We start from the raw sequence: 25,447 nt of genomic DNA on the forward strand, positions 1-25,447 counted from the left end.
TTCGAGGCCGCGCCCCCCCCGGGCCCCTCCTTGGCCGGGGCTGCCCCCGAGCTGTGGCTGATCCGGGCCCCCCCCGACTTCGACCCGGAGAGGTCAGAGCTGGGGGGGGGGCACAGAGAGCATTGGGGTGCATGGGGGGGGCACAGAGAGCATTGGGGTGCATGGGGGGCACAGAGAGCATTGGGGTGCATGGGGGGCACGGAGAGCATTGGGGTGCGGGGGGGCACAGAGAGCATTGGGGTGCATGGGGGCACAGAGAGCATTGGGGTGCAGGGGGGGCACAGAGAGCATTGGGGTGCATGAGGGGGCACACACAGCATTGGGATGCAGGGGGGGCACAGAGAGCATTGGGGTGCGGGGGGGGCACAGAGAGCATTGGGGTGCATGGGGGGCACAGAGAGCATTGGGGTGCATGGGGGGCTCACACAGCATTGGGGTGCATGGGGGCGCACACACAGCATTGGGGTGCATGGGGGGGTGTCAATGCTATGGGGGGGGGGGTTCATCCTCACCATTGCCCCCCCCTCCCATCCTTGCCCCCCCCCAGCCTGCAGGGATGCTCCGTGCCCCTGGACCACTCGGTGCAGCTCCAGCCCGGCCCGCACGGGGGCGCTGCTGAGGACAGCGCCTCCCATTGCCTCTATGGGGCGCGGGGGGCGCCGGGGGAGGCCGGGGGTCTCCTCCTCTTGACCCCGATGGCCCCAAACGGGGCCTTGGGCTGCGCCCCCCCCCTGCGTGGGGTCCTCTCCATCACCCGCAGCTTCGAGCCCCCCCCGGAGCCCCCCCCGGAGCCCCCCCACCCCAAGAGGAGGAAGAAGAAGAGGAAGGAGGCGATGGAGGAGCCCCCCCGAGGGGCGCCCCCCTGTGGGCAGGAGGGGGAAGCACAGGAGGAGGCAATGGGGTGACCCCCACGGCCCCATTACCCCCATTACCCCCATTGCCCCATTGCCCCCATTGCCCCACATTACCCCCATTGTCTCCATAGCCCCATTACCCCCATTGCCCCATTACCCCATTGTCCCCATTGCCCCATTACCCCCATTGTTCCCATAGCCCCATTACCCCCATTACCCCATTGCCCCATTACCCCCATTGCCCCCATTACCCCCATTGTCCCCATAGCCCCATTACCCCCATTGCCCCATTACCCCCATTGCCCCCATTGCCCCCATAGCCCCATTACCCCCATTGCCCCACATTACCCCCATTGCCCCATTACCCCCATTGTCCCCATAGCCCCATTACCCCCATTGCCCCACATTACCCCCATTGTCCCCACTGCCCCATAACCCCCATTTCTGATGCTATTCCATGGATAAAACCCATTTTATTATGGATCGGGATCGGGGCTCACTTGGGGGTCTGCAGGAAGGGCTCGTGCAGGACATCAAAGAGACGCTTGGCCTATGGGGGGGGCCATGGGGGGGCCATGAGGGGACAATGGGGGGCACCGCATCATCGTGCCCCCCCACCCCATAGCCCCCATCTCACCTTTTGGGGTCCCACACCGGGACAAAGGGATAAATCCTCCTTGGTGGCGGCCGCCAGGGCTGCGAGTGACTTGGGGGGCACATGGGGGGCACATTGGGGGGGTCAGGGCCGTGCCCCCAGCCCCACTGTGCCCCATAGCGGAAGGGGGGGGGGTCAGGACTCACCCCAAAGGTGCTGAGCAGGCTCACGGCGTCCGTCTTGTTCACGGCCCTGATGCTGGTCAAGCAGTCGCTCATCTGGGGGGCAACGGGACCCACACATAGGGGGTGAGGGGACCCCCACAGTGGGGTCCAATGGGATCGCCACATTGGGATAAATGGGGTGATGGGACCCACACATTGAGGTCAATGGGGTGAAGGCAACTCCACGTTGAGGTCAATGAGACCCCCAACACTGGGGTCAATGGGACCTGCTGCATTGGGGTCAAAGGGACCCCATACTGGGGCCAACGGGACCCCCCACATTGGGATCAATGGGACCCCCATCCTGGGGTCAATGAGGCCCCACACTGGGATCAATGGGACCCCCCCTTGGGGTCAATGGGACCCCCCACTGGGGTCAATGGGATCAATGAGACGCCGTCCCGGGGTCAGTGGAACCCCCCCATTGGGATCAATGGGATCCCCCCCATTGGGGTCAATGGAACCCTCCACTGGGGTAAATAAGACTGCCCCCAATTGGGATCAATGGGGTCAATGGGACCCCCCATTGGGATCAATGGGATCCCCCCCATTGGGGTCAATGGAACCCTCCACTGGGGTACATGAGACTGCCCCCAGTTGGGATCAACGGGGTCAACTGGAGCCCCCCCATTGGCTCAATGGGGTTAATGGGACCGCCCATTGGGGTCAATGGAACCCCCCATTGGGGTCAATGGGACCCCCATTGGGGTAAATGGGACCCCCTGTTGGGGTCAATGGGACCCCCCATTGGGGTCAATGGGATCAATGGGACCCCCATTGCAGTCAATGGGATCAATGGGACCACCATTGGGGTCAATGGGATCAGTGGGACCCCCACCGGGATCAGTGGGATCAATGGGACCCCCATTGGCGTCAATGGGACCCCCTGTTGGGATCATTGGGACCCCCACTGGGATCAATGGGACCTCCCACTGGGGTCAATGGGATCAATGGGATCCCTATTGGGGTCAATGGGATCAGTGGGATCCCCATTGGGGTCAATGGGATCCCCCCATTGGCTCAATGGGGTTAATGGGATCCCCCATTGGGGTCAATGGGACCCCCATTGCGGTCAATGGGATCAATGGGACCCCCATTGGGATCAATGGGACCCCCATTGGGGTCAATGGGATCAATGGGATCCCTATTGGGGTCAATGGGATCAGTGGGATCCCCATTGGGATCAGTGGGATACCCATTGGGGTCAATGGGATCCCCCATTGGGATCAATGGGATCCCTATTGGGGTCAATGGGATCAATGGGACCCCCACTGGGATCAATGGGACCCCCATTGGGGTCAATGGGATCAATGGGATCCCTATTGGGGTCAATGGGATCAGTGGGATCCCCATTGGGATCAGTGGGACACCCATTGGGGTGAATGGGATCCCCCATTGGGATCAATGGGATCCCTATTGGGGTCAATGGGATCAATGGGACCCCCACTGGGATCAATGGGACCCCCATTGGGGTCAATGGGATCAATGGGATCCCTATTGGGGTCAATGGGATCAGTGGGATCCCCATTGGGATCAGTGGGACACCCATTGGGGTGAATGGGATCCCCCATTGGGATCAATGGGATCCCTATTGGGGTCAATGGGATCAATGGGACCCCCACTGGGATCAATGGGACCCCCATTGGGGTCAATGGGATCAATGGGACCCCCATTGGGGTCAATGGGATCAGTGGGATCAATGAGACCCCCATTGGGATCAATGGGATCAGTGGGACCCCCATTGGGGTCAATGGGATCAGTGGGATCAATGAGACCCCCATTGGGGTCAATGGGATCAGTGGGACCCCCATTGGGGTCAATGGGATCAGTGGGATCAATGAGACCCCCATTGGGGTCAATGGGATCAGTGGGACCCCCACTGGGATCAATGGGACCCCCATTGGGATCAATGGGATCAGTGGGACCCCCATTGGGATCAATGGGACCGCAGTGGGGCCGGTGCTCACCCTGGGCAGGAAGCCCTGGTCCAGGCGCTCCCGCAGCAGATCCGGGGGCTTCTGCTCGAAGGCTTTGTAGGTCTCCAGGTACCGGGCGGCCTCCTCGGGGCTGGGGGCAATGGGGCGCTATGGGGTGCCCATGGGGCACAGGGGGCGCCCATAGGTGACAATGGGGTACAATGGGTGACAGTGGGGTCCTATGGGTGACTGTGGGGTCCTATGGGTACAATGGGGTCCTATGGTGACAGTGGGGTCCTATGGGTGACTATGGGGTACAATGGGTGACAGTGGGGTCTATGGGTGACTATGGGGTCCTATGGGTGACAGTGGGGTCCTATGGGTACAATGGGGTCCTATGGGTACAATGGGGTCCTATGGTGACAGTGGGGTCCTATGGGTGACTGTGGGGTACAATGGGGTCCTATGGGTGACAGTGGGGTCCTATGGGTGACTGTGGGGTACAATGGGTGACAGTGGGGTCTATGGGTGACTATGGGGTCCTATGGGTACAATGGGGTCCTATGGGTACAATGGGGTCCTATGGGTGACAGTGGGGTACAATGGGTGACAATGGGGTACAATGGGTGACAGTGGGGTCCTGTGGGTGACAGTGGGGTCCTATGGGTGACTATGGGGTCCTACGGGTGACAGTGGGGTCCTATGGGTGACTATGGGGTCCTATGGGTGACTATGGGGTCCTATGGGTGACAGTTGGAATCCTATGGGTGACAATGAGGTCCTATGGGTCCCTATTGGTTACAGTGGGGTGTCCATATGTGACAGTGGGGCCCCCCATGGGTGACAGTGGGGTGTCCATAGGTGACAATGGGGTGTCCATAGGTGACAGTGGGGCCCCCCATAGGTGACAGTGGGGCCCCCCATGGGTGACAGTGGGGTGTCCATAGGTGACAATGGGGTGTCCATAGGTGACAGTGGGGTCCCCCATAGGTGACAATGGGGGGTGTCCATAGGTGACAGTGGGGTCCCCCATAGGTGACAGTGGGGTCCCCATAGGTGACAATGGGGTCCCCACAGGTGACAGTGGGGTGTCCATAGGTGACAGTGGGGTGTCCATAGGTGACAGTGGGGTCCCCATAGGTGACAGTGGGGTCCCCATAGGTGACAATGGGGTCCCCATAGGTGACACTGGGGGTCCCCCCGTACCTCCAGGCCAGCAGGAGGGTGCAGTCGCTCAGGACACAAATCTTGGCCAGGTCCTTCAGGGCCCGCTGGGGATCCTTCTGTGGCCATGGAGAGGGATGGGAGACACGGGGTAAGGGAGACAGGGATAGAGGGATAAGGGATACAGGGGTACAGGGATACAGGGGTAAGGGATACAGGGATAGAGGGATACAGGGATAGAGGGATACAGGGATAGAGGGATAGAGGGATACAGGGGTACAGGGATACAGGGATAGAGGGAGACAGGGATAGAGGGATAAGGGGTACAGGGATACAGGGATAAGGGATACAGGGACACAGGGATAAGGGATACAGGGGTAAAGGATACAGGGATACAGGGGTAAGGGATACAGGGATACAGGGATACAGGGATAAGGGATACAGGGATAGAGGGATAAGGTGTAGAGGAACAAAGGGTACATGGGATAAGGGATGTACGGGATAAGGGGTACATGGGATAAGGCATGTATGGGATAAGGGGTACATGGGATAAGGCATGTATGGGATAAGGGATGTATGGGATCAGGGATGTATGGGATCAGGGATGTATGGGATCAGGGATGTATGGGATAAGGCATGTATGGGATAAGGGATGTATGGGATGCAGGGTCCATGGGATCAGGGGTACATGGGATGCAGGCTCCATGGGATGCGGGGTCCATGGGATGCGGGGTCCATGGGATGCGGGGTCCATGGGATGCGGGGTCCATGGGATGCAGGGTACATGGGATGCGGGGTCCATGGGATGCGGGGTCCATGGGATGCGGGGTCCATGGTATAAGGGGTCCATGGGATGCGGGGTCCATGGTATAAGGGGTCCATGGGATGCGGGGTCCATGGTATAAGGGGTCCATGGGATGCGGGGTCCATAGGATAAGGAGTGTATGGGATATGGGGTACATGGGATATGGGGTCTATGGGATGCGGGGTCCCTGCCGGGATGGGGCCCTTGGCTCTCACCACGTCCACCTGCAGCAGCAGCACCCGCAGCGCAAAGCCCCGGCCCAGCTCCCGCAGGCGCTGATGGATGTAATCGGGGTGGAGGTGGTGGTAGCGCAGGCTGGGGCACCCAGAGACACCCATTGGCACCCATTGGTATCCACTGATACCCACTGGCACCCATTGGTACCCATTGGTACCCGTTGGTACCCACTGGCTCTCATTGGTACCCGTTGGTACCCACTGGCTCCCATTGGTACCCATTGGTACCCATTGGCAGCCAGTGGTTCTCACTGACACCCATTGATTCCCATTGACACCCACTGGCTCCCATTGACACCCATTGGCACCCGATGATACCCGTTGACACCCAGTGATGCCATTTACACTCATTGATACCCACTGACAGACACCCATTGGCACCCCTTGATACCCATTGACACCCACAGGATGCCCATTGACAGCCATTGGCACCCCTTGATACCTATTGACACTCACAGGACGCCCATTGACACCCACAGGACATCCACAGACACCCATAGGATGCCTATTGGTACCCATAGGACATCCACTGACACCCACTGACACCCATAGGACATCCATTGACACCCATAGCACATCCATTGACACCTATTAACACCCATTGACACCCACGGGACATCCATTGACACCCATAGGACACCCATTGGACACCCATTGCCACCCATAGGACACCCATTGCCACCCATAGGACACCCATTGCCACCCATAGGACACCCATTGACACCCATTGGACACCCATTGCCACCCATAGGACACCCATTGACACCCATTGGACACCCATTGACACCCACAGGACACCCATTGACACCCATAGGACACCCATTGCCACCCATAGGACACCCATTGCCACCCATAGGACACCCATTGACACCCATTGGACACCCATTGCCACCCATAGGACACCCATTGACACCCATTGGACACCCATTGCCACCCATAGGACACCCATTGACACCCATTGGACACCCATTGACACCCATAGGACGCCCATTGCCACCCACTGACACCCATTAACACCCACTGACACCCATAGCACACCCATAGGACACCCATTGACACCCACTGACACCCATTGACACCCATTAACACCCACTGACACCCATAGCACACCCATAGGACACCCATTGACACCCATAGGACACCCATTGCCACCCATAGGCCCCCGTGCGGGGTCACCTGAGGAAGAGGGCGCAGGAGCTCTGCCCCAGGACGTAGTCGGCGGCGACGTCCCCGTACTCCCATGGAACGTTCCGGATGAAGCGCAGCACTGGGTTCCCACGCTGGGGGGAGGGGAGGGGGGGGGCAGGGGTTGGGGGTCCCCACGTGACCCCCAAGTGCCCCCCTTGCCCCACAGCAGCGGGGGTAGACACCCCCCCTCCCATGGCACTGGGGGGGGATCCTGGCCCCAGCCAATGGGAGGAGGCGGCTGGGGGGGGGTTGTAGCCAATGGGAGGAGGCACGTGGATGGGTGTCAGCTCCCAGCCAATGGGAGGAAGAGTTTGGAGGATTTCAGCCCATGGGAGAGGAAGCTCGGGGGGAACCCCATATCCCAGCCAATGGGAGGGCAGTTTTACGTAGATCCCAGCCAATGGGAGTGGGAACTCTGGAGCCTCCCAGCCAATGGGAGGCAGGTCTGGGGGATCCAGCCAACGGGAGGGCAGGTCTGGGTAGATCCCAGCCAATGAGAAGGCAGCTCTGTGCAGATCCCAGCCAATGGGAGGGCAGCTTGGGGGCTCCCATCCAATGGGAGGGCAGCTGTAGTGGCTCTCAGCCAATGGGAGATCAGCTCTGTGCAGATCCCAGCCAATGGGAGGGCAGCTTGGGGCTCCCAGCAGCTCTTTGTAGATCCCAGCCAACGGGAGGGCACCTTGGGGGCTCCCAGCCAATGGGAGGGCACCTTGGGGGCTCCCAGCCAATGGGAGGGCAGCTCTGGGGCTCACCTGCCGTGGGCTCACCACGATGCTGCTGCTCCGGGGCCGGGGCAGGGGGGTGGGGGGGGCGGCCCCAGGGATCCCCCCCCCCGGTGCTGCCCCCCCCGGGGCCGGGGCCGGGGCCGGGGCCGGATCCTGCTCCGGTTCCTGCTCCTTGGGATCCGGGGGCACCGATGGGCCCTGACAGGGGCGGGGTCAGCTCCGGACACCCCCATGAGCCCCAATATCCTTTGAGCCCCGGTATCCCATTATCCCGGGATCCCATTATCCCGTTATCCCATTATCCCAGTATCCCCATTATCCCGGTATCCCCATTATCCCTCTCTCCTGGGGTCCCATTATCCCAGTATCCCCATTATCCCAGTATCCCCAATATCCCTCTCTCCTGCGGTCCCATTATCCCGGTATCCCCATTATCCCTCTCTCCTGGGGTCCCATTATCTCAGTATCCCCATTATCCCAGTATCCCCATTATCCCTTTCTCCTGGGGTTCCATTATCCTGGTATCCCCATTATCCCTCTCTCCTGGGGTCCCATTATCTCAGTATCCCCATTATCCCATTATCCCATTATCCCTCTCTCCTGGGGTCCCATTATCCCGGTATCCCCATTATCCCTCTCTCCTGGGGTCCCATTATCCTGGTATCCCCATTATCCCGGTATCCCCATTATCCCTCTCTCCTGGGGTCCCATTATCCTGGTATCCCCATTATCCCGGTATCCCCATTATCCCTCTCTCCTGGGGTCCCATTATCCTGGTATCCCCATTATCCCTCTCCCCTGGGGTGCCATTATCCCAGTATCCCCATTATCCCGGTATCCCCATTATTCCTCTCTCCTGGTATCCTCATTATCCTGGTATCCCCATTATCCCTCTCTCCTGGGGTCCCATTATCCCAGTATCCCCATTATCCCAGTATCCCCATTATCCCTCTCTCCTGGGGTCCCATTATCCCAGTATCCCCATTATCCCAGTATTCCCATTATCCCTCTCTCCTGGGGTCCCATTATCCCGGTATCCCCATTATCCCTCTCTCCTGGGGTCCCATTATCCCAGTATCCCCATTATCACTTTCTCCTGGGTCCCATTATCCCGGTATCCCCATTATCCCTCTCCCCTGGGGTCCCATTATCCCGGTATCCCCATTATCCCGGTATCCCCATTATCCCGGTATCCCCATTATCCCTCTCTCCTGGGGTCCCATTATCCCAGTATCCCCATTATCCCAGTATCCCCATTATCCCTCTCTCCTGGGGTCCCATTATCCCAGTATCCCCATTATCCCAGTATCCCCATTATCCCTCTCTCCTGGGGTCCCATTATCCCAGTATCCCCATTATCCCAGTATTCCCATTATCCCTCTCTCCTGGGGTCCCATTATCCCGGTATCCCCATTATCCCTCTCTCCTGGGGTCCCATTATCCCAGTATCCCCATTATCACTTTCTCCTGGGTCCCATTATCCCAGTATCCCCATTATCCCTCTCCCCTGGGGTCCCATTATCCCGGTATCCCCATTATCCCGGTATCCCCATTATCCTGGTATTCCCATTATCCCAGTATCCCCATTATCTCTCTCCCCTGGGGTCCCATTATCCCGGTATCCCCATTATCCCGGTATCCCCATTATCCCAGTATCCCCGTTATCCCTCTCTCCTGGGGTCACATTATCCCGGTATCCCCATTATCCCTCTCTCCTGCTCTCCTGGTATCCCCAGTATCTTGGTATCCCATTCTCCCTCTCTCTTGGTCTCCTGGTATCCACTACTCTGGTATCCCCATTATCACCCTGTCCTGGTATTCCCAGTATCCTGGTATCCCCATTATCACCCTGTCCTGGTATTCCCAGTATCCTGGTATCCCCATTATCATGCTCTCCTGGCATTCCCAGTATCCTGGTACTCCCATTATCCCACTCTCCCAGTTATCCTTGTATCCCCATTATCCCACTCTCCCAGTTATCCTTGTATCCCCATTATCCCACTCTCCCAATTATCCCGGTATCCCCATTACCCCTCTCCCAGTTATCCTGGTATCCCCATTATCCCACTCTCCCAGTTATCCTGGTATCCCCATTATCCCACTCTCCCAGTTATCCTGGTATCCCCATTATCCCACTCTCCCAGTTATCCTGGTATCCCCATTATCCCACTCTCCCAATTATCCCGGTATCCCCATTACCCCTCTCCCAGTTATCCTGGTATCCCCATGATCCCACTCTCCCAGTTATCCTGGTATCACCATTATCCCACTCCCCCAGTTATCCTTGTATCCCCATTATCCCACTCTCCCAGTTATCCTTGTATCCCCATTATCCCACTCTCCCAGTTACCCCGGTATCCCCGTTATCCCACTCTCCCAGTTACCCCGGTAACCCCATTACCCCTCTCCCCAGCACCCCCCCATCCCGGTACCCTCCCACAGCCCCCCCCCGTTTTCCAGACCTATCCCAATGATTCCGGGACCCCCTCCCCCCCGTGTCCCGGTACCGGGGCCTCCCCCGCTCCTTCCTTCCGCACCGGAGCCGCGTCCTCGGCCGCCGCCATCACCGCGGGGACGGGGCACAGCGATTGGCTACGGAGCTGCCAAGCCCCGCGCTGATTGGCTGGGTTAAAGCACTGGGATACACCCCCTGCCCAGACGCGCTTTTCCCACCACGGGGGCGGGGGTAAGGCATGGGCGGGACGCAGCGATTGGCTGCGGCGTTGCCACTCAGCGGGCACGAGCACGGTGATTGGCTGGTCTAAAACCGCGGGGAAACGCCCCCTCCGTGGCGCGCTTTGGCCGCGTGGGTATCAGCAGCGCGTTGGAAGCACCACGGGGGAGAAAAGGACCCCCCCCACCCCCCCGTCATCCCCTCCCTATCGCGATAGCAGTGATAGAGCCACACCAGGTCACGCTCCCACCCCAATGTACCCCAAAGCGTGGGTAGAGAAGCCCCAAAGTGGGGATGGGGGGCTCAGATTTGAGGCGGGGGGGCCACTATTGGGGTTCAATCAGGTCTTTATGGACGAGGCGACACCTCGGTGACACTGTCCTACACACCGGCACAATGGGATGGAGCACAAGGGAACGTGACACACGGAGAGAGGGGGGCCACACGGGCTGCCCCCACCCCCCCCCGAACCCCCCAACTCCCCCAAAAAGGGGGGGACCCCCCCAATCCAAACCGGCCGCTCCCCCCCCTCTTTTTCCCCTCCATGGGGTGCCCCATAGGGGGCTGGTAAAAACTGACCATGGAGGGGGGGGGTTAATCCTTCTTCTTGTCCTCTGGAGGTTTGGGGGCCCCCGGTGGGGGGGGCAGCACTGTGGGGGGAGGGGTGCTGGGGTGGGGGGGCGGGGGGGTGACCGTGTCCTCCCCACTGAGCCCGAATTCGTTGACGCGGGTCAGGTCCACGCGGTAGATCCAGCGCTGGTACAGGTAAATGAAGAACACCACGTCTGGGGGGGGGACACGACACATAGGGGTCAGGGGGTACAAGCGGGGGACCCCATGACCCCATCAAGGAACAGGAGGGACCCCTCGGACCCCATAAACAGCAGAATGGACGCCCCCGGACCCCATGAGGAACAGGAGAGACCCCCCAGGACCCCATAAAGGAACAGGAGGGACCCCCCAGAACCCTTAAAGGAACAGGAAGGACCCCTACCAGGACCCCATAAAGGAACAGGAAGGAACCCCCAGGACTCCATAGAGAAACAGGAGGGACCTCCCCAGAACCCCATAGAGGAACAGGAGGGGCCCCACAGGACCCCATAAAAGAACAGGAAGGACCTCTCAGAACCCCATAAGGAACAGGAAGGACCCCCCAGGACCCCATAAAGGAACAGAAGGGACCCCCCCAGGACCCCATAGAGGAACAGGAAGGACCTTCCAGGACCCCATAAGGAACAGGAAGGCTCCCCCAGGACCCCATAAAGGAAGGGGAGGGACCCCTTAGGCAGCCATAGGGACCCCCGAGGCAGCCATAGGGACCCTCCAGGCAGCCATAGAGACCCCCTAGGGACCTCCTAGGCAGCCATAGGGACCCCCTAGGCAGCCATAGGCACCCCCTAGGCAGCCAAAGGGACCCTCCAGGCAGCCATAGGCACCCCACAGGCAGCCATAGGGACCCCCTAGGCGGCCATAGGGACGCCCTAGGCGGCCATAGCGACCCCATAGCCAGCCATAGGCACCCCATAGTCAGCCATAGCGACCCCCTAGGCAGCCATAGGCACCCCCTAGGCAGCCATAGCGACCCCACAGGCAGCCATAGGGACCCCCCAGCCAGCCAAAGGGACCCTCCAGGCAGCCATAGGCACCCCACAGGCAGGCATAGGGACCCCCTAGGCAGCCATAGGGACCCCATAGTCAGCCATAGGCACCCCCTAGGCAGCCAAAGGGACCCCCTAGGCGGCCATAGGGACCCCATAGTCAGCCATAGGGACCCCATAGCCAGCCACAGGGATCCCACAGGCAGCCACAGGGACCCCATAGGTAGCCATAGGCACCCCCTAGGCAGCCATAGGGACCCCCTAGGCAGCCATAGGGACCCCATAGGCAGCCATACGCACCCTGTAGGCAACCATAGGGACCCCCTAGGCAGCCATAGGCACCCCATAGTCAGCCATAGGGACCCCATAGCCAGCCACAGGGATCCCACAGGCAGCCACAGGGACCCCATAGGTAGCCATAGGCACCCCCTAGGCAGCCATAGGGACCCCCTAGGCAGCCATAGGGACCCCATAGGCAGCTATAGAGACCCCCTAGGCAGCCATAGGCACCCCCCAGGCAGCCATAGGCACCCCATAGCCAGCCATAGGGACCCCATAGTCAGCCATAGGCACCCCCTAGGCAGCCATAGGCACCCCCTAGGCAGCCATAGGCACCCCCCAGGCAGCCATAGGGACCCTATAGCCAGCCATAGGGACCCCATATGCAGCCATAGGTCCCTCCCCATGCCCCCCCATCCCGTACCATCCCGCAGGCAGCCTATCCTGTACATCATGGGCATCTTGATGACGAAGGCGAAGAGGTCGTCGATGAAGGTGTTGAGCGCTTTGTAGGTGAGCATCCTCCAGGGCAGGTGCGCCACCGACTTCAGCTTGTAGTTAATGAAGAGCTGGGGGGTCATGGTGATGAATCCTATGGGAATTGGGGAAGGGAAAGGGGGGGGTGAGCCCCTATCCCAAGCTCCCGGCTCCGGAGGTTGGGATGCGGGGCGGCATTCCCGGTTTGGTACTCACCGAAGGTGAGGAGGAAGCCATAGAGCATGCTGAGGACCCAGGAGTACCAGCCCTTGTGCTCCAGGTAGAGCAGGCTGTACACGGCGTAACAGCCCAGCAGGGGGAAGAGGATCCAGGAGAGGTACCGGAATGCCATCTGGGAATGGGGAGAGAGGGCTGCTGTGGAGCTTGATCCCATGGGAATGGGATCAGTGCCACTGTGGAGATTAATCCAATGGGAATGGGATCAATGCCACTGTGGAGATTAATCCATTGGGAATGTAGTGGAGCATCAGTTTGGAGCTTAATCCTATGGGAATGGGTTGCAGTGTCCCTGTGAAGCTTAATCCTATGGGAATGGGCTGCAGTGCCACTGTGGAGCTTAATCCAATGGGAATGGGATCAGTGCCACTGTGGAGCTTAATCCCATGGGAAGGGGCTGCAGTGCCACTGTGGAGTTTAATCCAATGGGAATGGGATGCAGTGCCACTGTGGAGCTTAATCCTATGGGAATGGGATGCAGTGCCACTGTGGAGCTTAATCCCATGGGAATGGGATCAGTGCCACTGTGGAGCTTAATCCAAAGGGAATGGGCTGCAGTGCCACTGTGGAGCTTAATCCCATGGGAAGGGGCTGGAGCATCAATCTGGAGCTTAATCCCATGGGAAGGGGCTGGAGCATCAATCTGGAGCTTAATCCCATGGGAAGGGGCTGGAGCATCAATCTGGAGCTTAATCCCATGGGAAGGGGCTGGAGCATCAATCTGGAGCTTAATCCCATGGGAAGGGGCTGGAGCATCAATCTGGAGCTTAATCCCATGGGAATGGGCTGCAGTGCCACTGTGGAACTTAATCCTATGGGAATGGGCTGGAGCATCAATTTGGAGCTTAATCCAATGGGAATGGGATCAGTGCCACTGTGGAGCTTAACCCCATGGGAATGTAGTGGAGCATCAGTTTGGAGTTTAATCCTATGGGAATGGGTTGCAGTGTCCCTGTGAAGCTTAATCCTATGGGAATGGGCTGCAGTGCCACTGTGGAGCTTAATCCTATGGGAATGGGATCAGTGCTACTGTGGAGCTTAATCCTATGGGAATGGGATCAGTGCCACTGTGGAGCTTAATCCTATGGGAATGGGCTGGAGCATCAGTTTGGAGCTTAATCCCATGGGAATGGGCTGCAGTGCCACTGTGGGGCTTAATCCAATGGGAATGGGCTGCAGTGCCACTGTGGAGCTTAATCCTATGGGAATGGGCTGCAGTGCCACTGTGGAGCTTAATCCTATGGGAATGGGCTGCAGTGCCACTGTGGAGCTTAATCCCATGGGAATGGGATCAGTGCCACTGTGGAGAGTAATCCCATGGGAATGTAGTGGAGCATCAGCTTGGAGCTTAATCCTATGGGAATGAGCTGCAGTGCCACTGTGGAGCTTAATCCTATGGGAATGGGATCAGTGCCACTGTGGAGATTAATCCCATGGGAATGTAGTGGAGCATCAGTTTGGAGCTTAATCCTATGGGAATGAGCTGCAGTGCCACAGTGGAGCTTAATCCCATGGGAATGGGATCAGTGCCACTGTGGAGCTTAATCCTATGGGAATGGGCTGGAGCATCAGTTTGGAGCTTAATCCCATGGGAATGGGCTGCAGTGCCACTGTGGGGCTTAATCCTATGGGAATGGGATGCAGTGCCACTGTGGAGCTTAATCCTATGGGAATGGGCTGCAGTGCCACTGTGGAGCTTAATCCTATGGGAATGGGCTGCAGTGCCACTGTGGAGCTTAATCCTATGGGAATGGGATCAGTGCTACTGTGGAGCTTAATCCTATGGGAATGGGATGCGGTGCCCCTGTGGAGCTTAATCCCATGGGAATGGGCTGCAGTGCCACTGTGGGGCTTAATCCAATGGGAATGGGCTGCAGTGCCACTGTGGAGCTTAATCCTATGGGAATGGGCTGCAGTGCCACTGTGGAGCTTAATCCCATGGGAATGGGATCAGTGCCACTGTGGAGAGTAATCCCATGGGAATGTAGTGGAGCATCAGCTTGGAGCTTAATCCTATGGGAATGAGCTGCAGTGCCACTGTGGAGCTTAATCCTATGGGAATGGGATCAGTGCCACTGTGGAGATTAATCCCATGGGAATGTAGTGGAGCATCAGTTTGGAGCTTAATCCTATGGGAATGAGCTGCAGTGCCACAGTGGAGCTTAATCCCATGGGAATGGGATCAGTGCCACTGTGGAGCTTAATCCTATGGGAATGGGCTGGAGCATCAGTTTGGAGCTTAATCCCATGGGAATGGGCTGCAGTGCCACTGTGGGGCTTAATCCTATGGGAATGGGATGCAGTGCCACTGTGGAGCTTAATCCTATGGGAATGGGCTGCAGTGCCACTGTGGAGCTTAATCCTATGGGAATGGGCTGCAGTGCCACTGTGGAGCTTAATCCTATGGGAATGGGATCAGTGCTACTGTGGAGCTTAATCCTATGGGAATGGGATGCGGTGCCCCTGTGGAGCTTAATCCTATGGGAATGGGCTGCAGTGCCACTGTGGACCTTAATCCCATGGGAACGCACTGCAGCACCCATACAGAGGGACCCCAACCCGATGGGCACGGGCTGCAGTGCCCCATTGCAGCTCCTCCCCATCTCCCATCCCTGCTGCTGCCCTCACCCCACTCACATCATCATAGACCTTGGTGGAGGACTCCACGTAGGTGGATTTGTCCTTGACGCTGATGCGCGGCAGCAGCCCGGCCACTTTGTTCTCCCGGTCCAGCTTCCAAAGGGGGGGGGGATAAAGGGGAAGAGAGCATTGAGCATGGATCCCTTGGGATCATCCCAGTGCTTATGGGGCCGGAGCTCACCCGCACATCCATGACCTTGGTGATCTTCCAGAGGTCGATGAGGAGCCCGATGAAGACGCTCACTTGCACCACGAAGTTGGTCTCGTTGTCCAGGATGTAGAGCAGCACCACCAGGGACTGGAAGACCCCGAAGAAGACGGAGCGCACCGAGAGGCCCTCCAGGGATTGCCGGCTGTTCCAGAACTGGATGTCTGTGGGAATGGGGATGGGAATGATGGGAATGGAGCCTTTGAAGGGAGGGGGGTACTGCCAGGGGGATGGATCCACCCCCCCCCAGGAGCGTATAAAGGAGCAGGAGGGACCCCCAGGACCACATGGGGACACTCAAGGGCCCCATAAGCAGCAGGAGGGACCCTCCAGGACCCCATAGGAACACTCCAGGACCCCATAAATGGCAAGAGGGACCCACAGGACCCTATGGAAACACTCCAGGACCCCATAAGCAGCAGAAGGGACGCTGCAGGACCCCATAAGCAGCAAGAGGGACCTCCAGGACCCCATAAACAGCATGAGGGACCCCCAGGACCCCATAGGGACCCTCCAGGACCCCATAAGCAGCAGAAGGGACCCTCCAGGACCCCATAAACAGCAGGAGGGACCCCCAGGACTCCATAGGGACCCTCCAGGACCCCATAAGCAGCAGAAGGGACCCTGCAGGACCCCATAAACAGCAGGAAAGACCCCCAGGAGCCCATAGGGACCCTCCAGGACCCCATAAGCAGCAGAAGGGACCCTCCAGTACCCCATAGGAACACTCCAGGACCCCATAAGCAGCAGCAGGGACCCCCAGGACCCTTCTCCTTCCCACCTCTCTCAGCCCTCACCATTCTTGAAGGCCAGGAACTCGAAGATGCTGTGCACGATGGAGACGATGATGGTCAGCGCCAGCAGGTAGGGGTTGGTCTCCAGCAGAGCCACCTGCAACAAGCACCAGGAACCTCTGCACCTCCACCCCAAGGCTCCATATCCCACCTCTCCACCTCCATCGATCCCAAGGCTCCATCTCCATCCCAAGGCTCCATCTCCATCCCAAGGCTCCACCTCCATCCCAAGGCTCCATCTCCATCCCAAGGCTCCATCTCCCACCTCTCCACCTCCATCCCAAGGCTCCACCTCCATCCCAAGGCTCCATCCCCATCCCAAGGCTCCATCTCCCACCTCTTCATCTCCATCCCAAGGCTCCATATCCCACCTCCCCATCTCCACCCCAAGGCTCCATATCCCACCTCTCCATCTCCATCCCAGCTCCACCCAGCTCCATCTCCATCCCAAGGCATCTCCATCCCAAGGCTCCATCTCCATCCCAAGGCTCCATATCCCACCTCTCCATCCCCATCCCAAGGCTCCATATCCCACCTCTCCACCTCCATCCCAAGGCTCCATATCCCACCTCTCCATCTCCATCCCAAGGCTCCAACCCACCCCACCTCCATCCCAAGGCTCCATATCCCACCTCTCCATCTCCATCCCAAGGCTCCATATCCCACCTCTTCATCTCCATCCCAAGGCTCCATCCCCATCCCAAGGCTCCATCTCCCACCTCTTCATCTCCATCCCAAGGCTCCGTATCCCACCTCTTCATCTCCATCCCAAGGCTCCATATCCCACCTCTCCATCTCCATCCCAAGGCTCCATATCCCACCTCTCCATCTCCATCCCAAGGCTCCATATCCCACCTCTCCATCTCCATCCCAAGGCTCCATCTCCATCCCAAGGCTCCACCTCCATCCCAAGGCTCCACCTCCATCCCAAGGCTCCATCTCCATCCCAAGGCTCCATATCCCACCTCTCCACCTCCATCCCAAGGCTCCATCCCCATCCCAAGGCTCCATCTCCATCCCAAGGCTCCATATCCCACCTCTCCACCTCCATCCCAAGGCTCCATCTCCATCCCAAGGCTCCATATCCCACCTCTCCACCTCCATCCCAAGGCTCCATCCCCATCCCAAGGCTCCATATCCCACCTCTTCATCTCCATCCCAAGGCTCCACCTCCATCCCAAGGCTCCATCTCCATCCCAAGGCTCCACCTCCATCCCAAGGCTCCATATCCCACCTCTCCACCTCCATCCATCCCAAGGCTCCATCTCCATCCCAAGGCTCCACCTCCATCCCAAGGCTCCATATCCCACCTCTCCACCTCCATCCCAAGGCTCCATCTCCATCCCAAGGCTCCATCTCCATCCCAAGGCTCCATATCCCACCTCTTCATCTCCATCCCAAGGCTCCATCTCCATCCCAAGGCTCCACCTCCACCCCAAGGCTCCATCTCCATCCCAAGGCTCCACCTCCATCCCAAGGCTCCACCTCCATCCCAAGGCTCCATATCCCACCTCTCCATCTCCATCCCAAGGCTCCATCTCCATCCCAAGGTTCCATCTCCATCCCAAGGCTCCACCTCCATCCCAAGGCTCCACCTCCATCCCAAGGCTCCATCTCCATCCCAAGGCTCCACCTCCATCCCAAGGCTCCATATCCCACCTCTCCACCTCCATCCCAAAGCTCCATATCCCACCTCTCCACCTCCATCCCAAAGCTCCATATCCCACCTCTCCATCTCCATCCATCCCAAGGCTCCATCTCCATCCCAAGGCTCCATATCCCACCTCTCCATCTCCATCCCAAGGCTCCATCTCCATCCCAAGGCTCCATATCCCACCTCTCCACCTCCATCCCAAGGCTCCACCTCCATCCCAAGGCTCCATATCCCACCTCTCCACCTCCATCGATCCCAAGGCTCCATCTCCATCCCAAGGCTCCATATCCCACCTCTCCGTCCCCATCCCAAGGCTCCATATCCCACCTCTCCACCTCCATCGATCCCAAGGCTCCATCTCCATCCCAAGGCTCCATATCCCACCTCTCCGTCCCCATCCCAAGGCTCCATCTCCATCCCAAGGCTCCATATCCCACCTCTCCACCTCCATCCCAAGGCTCCATATCCCACCTCTCCACCTCCATCCCAAGGCTCCATCTCCATCCCAAGGCTCCATCTCCATCCCAAGGCTCCATCTCCATCCCAAGGCTCCACCTCCATCCCAAGGCTCCATCTCCATCCCAAGGCTCCATATCCCACCTCTCCACCTCCATCCATCCCAAGGCTCCATCTCCCCCCCCCATCAGAACCAGGACAAGCCTCATTCCCCCTCCTCCCCATGGGAGAGCTGCCTGGTTGCTCCCTCACCTTCACCGAGTCCTGCTCCTCATCCGACTGCTCGTAGAGGTCCTCTCCCAGGAAATTCCATGGGGATTTGGTGCTCTGGGCAGCGTAGAGCTGCCAGCGCCACAGGGACAGGGGGCAGAAGGAGAGGCGGAAGGGCAGGCGCTGCAGGGACTCGTTGATGGGGAAGTAATCCTTCTGCAGGTTCCAGTAGTCATTGAAGTAGAGGATGGGGTAATAATCCCCGCTGATGGCATCGAACTTCACGTCTGGAGCAGGGGGGGATGCGAGGGTGACCCCAGCCCCCTTCCCATGGGAACGTGTCCCCCAGGAGAGGGGGCAGCCCCAGGAAGCCCCCCCCTTGAACAGGAGAGCCTTACACTGGTCCAGAGGAGGGGGCACGCTGCCCTTCACCCAGGGCGTGTGGTCGTCCACCATGTTGATGGTCAGGTTAGGGTGCCAGTGCGAGATGACCTCCACAGGACCGTAGTCCTCTGCTCTCTGAGTGGAGAAGGCCCAAGTCAGCAGCAGCAGGAGCAGGATCGTAACATCATCATCATCATCATCACCGTTACTGCCATAACATCACCACTATCACCATCATCACCATAACGTCACCATTATCACATCACCACCATCATAACGTCCCACCATCACCATCATCATCGTAACATCACCATTATCACATCACCATCATCATCATAACATCACCGTTATCACATCACCATCATCATCATCACATCACCACCATCACCATCATCATCATAACACCACCGTTATCACATCACCATCATCATCATAACATCACCGTTATCACATCACCATCATCATCATCACATCACCACCATCACCATCATCATCATAACATCACTGTTATCGCATCACCATCATCATAACACCACCATTATCGCATCACCATCATCATCATAACATCACCACCATCATCATAATATCACCGTTATCACATCACCATCATCATCATAACATCACCATTATCACATCACCATCATCATCATCATAACATCACCATTATCGCATCACCATCCTCATCATAACATCACCATTATCACATCACCATCATCATCATAACGTCCCATCACCATCATCGTCATAACATCACCATTATCACATCACCATCATCATTATCACATCACCACCATCACCATCATCATCATAACACCACCGTTATCGCATCACCATCATCATCATAACATCACCGTTATCGCATCACCATCATCATCCTAATGTACCACCATCACCATCATCATCATCATCATCACCGTTACTGTCATAACATCACCACCATCACCATTATCATCATATCATCACCGTTATCACATCACCACCATCATAACGTCCCACCATCACCATCATCATCGTAACATCACCATTATCACATCACCATCATCATCATAACATCACCGTTATCACATCACCATCATCATCATCACATCACCACCATCACCATCGTCATCATAACACCACCGTTATCACATCACCATCATCATCATAACACCACAGTTATCGCATCACCATCATCATCATAACATCACCGTTATCACATCACCATCATCATCCTAATGTACCACCATCACCATCATCATCATCATCATCACCGTTACTGTCATAACATCACCACCATCACCATTATCATCATATCATCACCGTTATCACATCACCATCATCATCATAACATCACCATTATCACATCACCATCATCATCATAATGTACCACCATCATCATCATAACATCACCATCATCATAACATCACCACCATCACCATCATCATCATAACACCACCGTTATTGCATCACCATCATCGTCATCATCGTATCACCATCATCATCACCATTATCACCATTGTAACGTCATCATTATCACCAGCACCATCATCAGATCACCGTTATCACCATCACTGTTATCACCACCATCATAACATCATCACCACCATTATCATATCACCATCATCCTCATCAGCACCATCGCCATCGTAACATCACTGTTATCATCATTGTCACCATTGTCATATCATCATCATCACCATTATCACCATTGTAACAGCTCCATTACCATCCCCGCCATCATGACCATTATATCACCAGCAGCAACACCATCACCACCATCATCATCATAACATTAGCATTATCACCATTATCGTATCATCACCATCACCACCAGCATAACACCACCACTACCACCAACATGACATCACCGCCATCCCCATCATAACATCACCGCCATCCCCACCATAGCATCACTGCCATCCCCACCATAGCATCACCACCATAGCATCCCCACCATAACATCCCCACCATAACATCACCACCACCCCCACCATCGCATCACCGCCACCCCCACCATGGCATCACCGCCATCCCCACCATAGCATCACCGCCATCCCCACCATAGCATCACCGCCATCCCCACCATAGCATCACCGCCATCCCCACCATAGCATCACCGCCATCCCCACCATAGCATCACCGCCATCCCCACCATAGCATCACCGCCATCCCCACCATAGCATCACCGCCATCCCCACCATAGCATCACCACCATCCCCACCATAGCATCACCACCATCCCCACCATAGCATCACCACCATCCCCACCATAGCATCACCGCCATCCCCACCATCACATCACCACCATCCCCATCATAGCATCACCGCCATCCCCACCATAGCATCACCACCATCCCCACCATAGCATCCCCACCATCCCCACCATAGCATTACCCCCATCATAGCATCACCGCCATCCCCACCATAGCATCACCGCCATCCCCACCATAGCATCACCACCATCCCCACCATAGCATCACCACCATCCCCACCATAGCATCACCGCCATCCCCATCATAGCATCACCGCCATCCCCACCATAGCATCACCGCCATCCCCACCATAGCATCACCACCATCCCCACCATAGCATCACCACCATCCCCACCATAGCATCACCGCCATCCCCACCATAGCATCACCGCCATCCCCACCATCGCATCACCACCATCCCCACCATAACATCACTGCCATCATCATCATCACCACCACCATAACATCACCACTATAACCACCGTTACCAGCTCAGAGTCATCCTCCCATCCCAAGAACCCCACAAGGCAATGATCCCTCAATGAAGGAGCGAGAGAGGGAAGCGGAACCCACAAACACCAAAAGGGACCTCCCAAAGGAACAGGAGGGACCCCCCAGGACCCCATAAAGGAACAGGAGGGACCCTAAGGACCAGAAAGGACCCAAAGGAGCCGTTCGCACCTTGATCATCTCCGGGTCTGCCTCTGTCTCCCCAGTCAGGAGGTTCTTGGTCTTCTGGAAGCGCCGCCGCTTGTACTTGTTGATCACTGGAAGGGAAGGGAATTCCTTGGGATGGGGAATTGCTTCCAGCTCCAAACAAGGCCGGAAAAGGGCTCTAAAGAGCCAGCACGGGCACAAACCCTCCTTCAGCTCTCCCACTTCCCCCAGTTCGCAATGGGAAGAGCTGGAATGCAGGGACCACGGACCCCATGAAGAGCCAAACCTTCAGCGTGGAAGAGCCCCCCCAATTCCTTCCCTTCCCCAACACAGACCCCTTTAGGCGAGGTGGGACCCCCCCATCCCACAGAGGGAACCCATAGGGATTGAAGGATGAATCCCAAGCGTGGAACCCTCCCTTGACCCAAAGCGCGACGGCTGGGGCTCGCTGTGGGATCCAGGATATGGGGACGGGGCTCCCCCCATTCCATACTTCGGGAAGTGTGGACGGTGGCGAGGCGCCGGTAGAGGTTCTTCTGCCGGGGGTCGGGGTGGAAGCCGCTCTTGGTGAAGTAGACATGGACGTAGATGGAGCCGTTGTGCTGCACGCTCTGGAAGGGGAGGTGGGAAGGGGTTGGGATCTGCTCCAGCTCCTTCCCAAGCCATCCCTCAGCTTCCCACTGATGGGGAATGGGTTGGGGTCAGCTCCCCACAGTGGTGCTGCTAAACAGGGATCCCTTTATGGATGCTCCTTGTATCCATCTGCTTCCCCCCATCCATCCATGCCTTCCTCCTCATCCATGGGTATTGGGGGTGCAGGGGGGGGGCTCAGCACCTGCGAGATGGCCACGTCCCCAGCGTGCTCATAGCAGCCATCAGCGTTGTCCCCACTGGTCCAGTCCCCATAGACCAGGTCCCTCTTCTGCCAGAACAGGGCTGAGCTCACATTGAAGTCAGTGAAGTGCTCGTGCTCCGAGATGTACACATAGAGGTCCTGCAGGGAACGGGACACGGAGGGGTCCTGCTGCCCCACAGCACCCCCCCCATACACAATAGGGCCTATGGGTCCGGGTGTTACCATCAGGGTGTCCTTAGGGAACAGGTTCCTGCTGGGTGCCCGCGGCGTCCCCCCCGTGCTGCTCTGCTCCTGCGGCGCGGGGCCCCTCCGGAACCAGCTGCTGATGGCCCAGATGATGAAGATCCTATGGGAAGAGAGGGAGAGGCGGCTCCAAAGGGGTGATCCTGGGATCCATCCTGCTCCTGGGATGGAGCCTGGAGCTGCGCTTGGGAATGCTGAGGAGCTGCGGGGTATCCCAGAGGAGGCTCCAAAGGGGTGGCCATGGCGGTGCTGGCAGCACCGGGTCCATGGCACCAGTACTGGGTCTATGGACCCAACAGGACAAGGTCTATGGCCCCGGTACCAGGCTATGGGCACAGCAGGACCGGGTCTATGGCACCAGTACCGGGCTATGGGCACAGCAGGACCGGGTCTATGGCCCCAGTACCGGGCTATGGGCACAGCAGGACGGGGTCTATGGCACCAGTACCGGGCTATGGGCACAGCAGGACCGGGTCTATGGCGCCAGTACCGGGCTATGGGCACAGCAGCACTGGGTCTATGGTGCTAGTACTGGATACGAGCACGGCAGGACTGGGTCTATGGCCCCAGTACCGGGCTATAGGCACGGCAGGACCAGGTCTGTGGACCCAGTACCGGGCTATGGGCACGGCAGCACTGGGTCTATGGTGCCAGTACCGGGCTATGGGCACAGCAGGACGGGGTCTATGGCCCCAGTACCGAGCTATGGGCACGGCAGCACTGGGTCTATGGTGCCAGTACCAGGCTATGGGCACAGCAGCACTGGGTCTATGGCGCCAGTACCAGGCTATGGGCACAGCAGGACTGGGTCTATGGTGCCAGTACCGGGCTATGGGCACAGCAGCACTGGGTCTATGGTGCCAGTACCAGGCTATGGGCACAGCAGGACTGGGTCTATGGTGCCAGTACCGGGCTATGGGCACAGCAGCACCGGGTCTCTGGTGCCAGTACCAGGCTATGGGCACAGCAGGACTGGGTCTATGGTGCCAGTACCGGGCTATGGGCACAGCAGGACCGGGTCTATGGCGCCAGTACCAGGCTATGGGCAAGGCAGCACCGGGTCTATGGCCCCAGTACTGGGCTATGGGCACAGCAGGACCGCGTCTATGGTGCCAGTACAGGGCTATGGGCACAGCAGGACGGGGTCTATGGCACCAGTACCGGGCTATGGGCACAGCAGGACAGGGTCTATGGCACCAGTACCGGGCTATGGGCACAGCAGGACAGGGTCTATGGCACCAATACCGGGCTATGGGCACAGCAGGACCGGGTCTATGGCCCCAGTACCGGGCTATGGGCACAGCAGGACAGGGTCTATGGCACCAGTACCAGGCTATGGGCACAGCAGGACCGCGTCTATGGTGCCAGTACAGGGCTATGGGCACAGCAGGACAGGGTCTATGGCACCAGTACCGGGCTATGGGCACAGCAGGACAGGGTCTATGGCACCAGTACCGGGCTATGGGCATAGCAGGACCGGGTCTATGGCCCCAGTACCGGGCTATGGGCACAGCAGGACTGGGTCTATGGCCCCGGTACTGGATATGGGCACAGCAGGACTGGGTCTATGGCCCCGGTACTGGATATGGGCACAGCAGCACCGGGTCTATGGCTCCACTACCAGGCTATGGGCACAGCAGGACAGGGTCTATGGCTCCAGTACTGGGCTATGGGCACAGCAGCACAGGGTCTATGGCCCCAGTACCGGGCTATGGGCACAGCAGCACCGGGTCTATAGACCCGACAGGACCGGGTCTATGTCCCCGGTACCGGTCTAGGGGCACGGCAGCACCGGGTCTATGCCCCCGGTACCGGTCTATGGGCACGGCAGCACCGGGTCTATGTCCCCGGTACCGGTTCTATGGGCTCGGCAGCCCAGGCCGGGCCTCACCTGAAGAGCACCCCCTTGATGACCTGCCAGGCGTTGGGCGCCGCTTGCTGCCGCTGCGTCTCCGCCGCCGCCGCCTCTCCGGCGCTGCCGTTGCTGCTGACCTGCGGAGGGGGCACAGGGACCGCTCAGAGCCCCGGGGCCGCCCCGGCTCCCCACAGCCCCGCAGCGGTCCCGCTCCTACCTGCCCCGGGCCCGGCACCGCCGCCGTCGCCGCCGCCTCAGTGCCCGGCGCCGCCATCTTGTTGCGCCGCT

General features: G+C 58.2%; 2 protein-coding genes across 2 annotated transcripts; both read right to left on the minus strand.

Annotated features, from left to right (window-relative positions):
• Nucleotides 1–1,307: 1,307 nt before the first annotated feature.
• ERCC1 (ERCC excision repair 1, endonuclease non-catalytic subunit) lies at nucleotides 1,308–10,309 on the minus strand. Its single transcript, XM_061363692.1, has 9 exons — nucleotides 10,215–10,309; nucleotides 7,735–7,905; nucleotides 6,971–7,074; nucleotides 5,774–5,873; nucleotides 4,796–4,872; nucleotides 3,641–3,740; nucleotides 1,656–1,727; nucleotides 1,492–1,560; nucleotides 1,308–1,404 (listed from the first exon to the last, which is right to left on the minus strand). Exons 1-9 carry the CDS (start codon nucleotides 10,269–10,271, stop codon nucleotides 1,351–1,353), a joined length of 804 nt encoding a protein of 267 aa, XP_061219676.1. The 5' UTR covers nucleotides 10,272–10,309; the 3' UTR covers nucleotides 1,308–1,350.
• Nucleotides 10,310–10,710: 401 nt separating this feature from the next.
• Nucleotides 10,711–25,433, minus strand: CLPTM1 (CLPTM1 regulator of GABA type A receptor forward trafficking). The gene is made up of 14 exons (XM_061363689.1): nucleotides 25,388–25,433; nucleotides 25,196–25,319; nucleotides 23,284–23,407; nucleotides 23,041–23,199; nucleotides 22,699–22,816; nucleotides 22,230–22,315; nucleotides 19,333–19,453; nucleotides 18,977–19,221; nucleotides 16,618–16,711; nucleotides 15,794–15,984; nucleotides 15,610–15,705; nucleotides 12,952–13,087; nucleotides 12,683–12,850; nucleotides 10,711–11,166 (listed from the first exon to the last, which is right to left on the minus strand). The coding sequence occupies exons 1-14, from the start codon at nucleotides 25,431–25,433 to the stop codon at nucleotides 10,976–10,978; spliced, it is 1,899 nt and encodes a 632-aa protein (XP_061219673.1). The 3' UTR covers nucleotides 10,711–10,975.
• Nucleotides 25,434–25,447: the final 14 nt, after the last annotated feature.

The sequence above is a fragment of the Neopsephotus bourkii genome, unplaced genomic scaffold, assembly GCF_033783945.1.
Source record: "Neopsephotus bourkii isolate Nb327-2 ecotype Australia unplaced genomic scaffold, CSIRO-AGI_Nbou_v1 NB_1180, whole genome shotgun sequence".
Lineage (NCBI taxonomy): Eukaryota > Metazoa > Chordata > Aves > Psittaciformes > Psittacidae > Neopsephotus > Neopsephotus bourkii.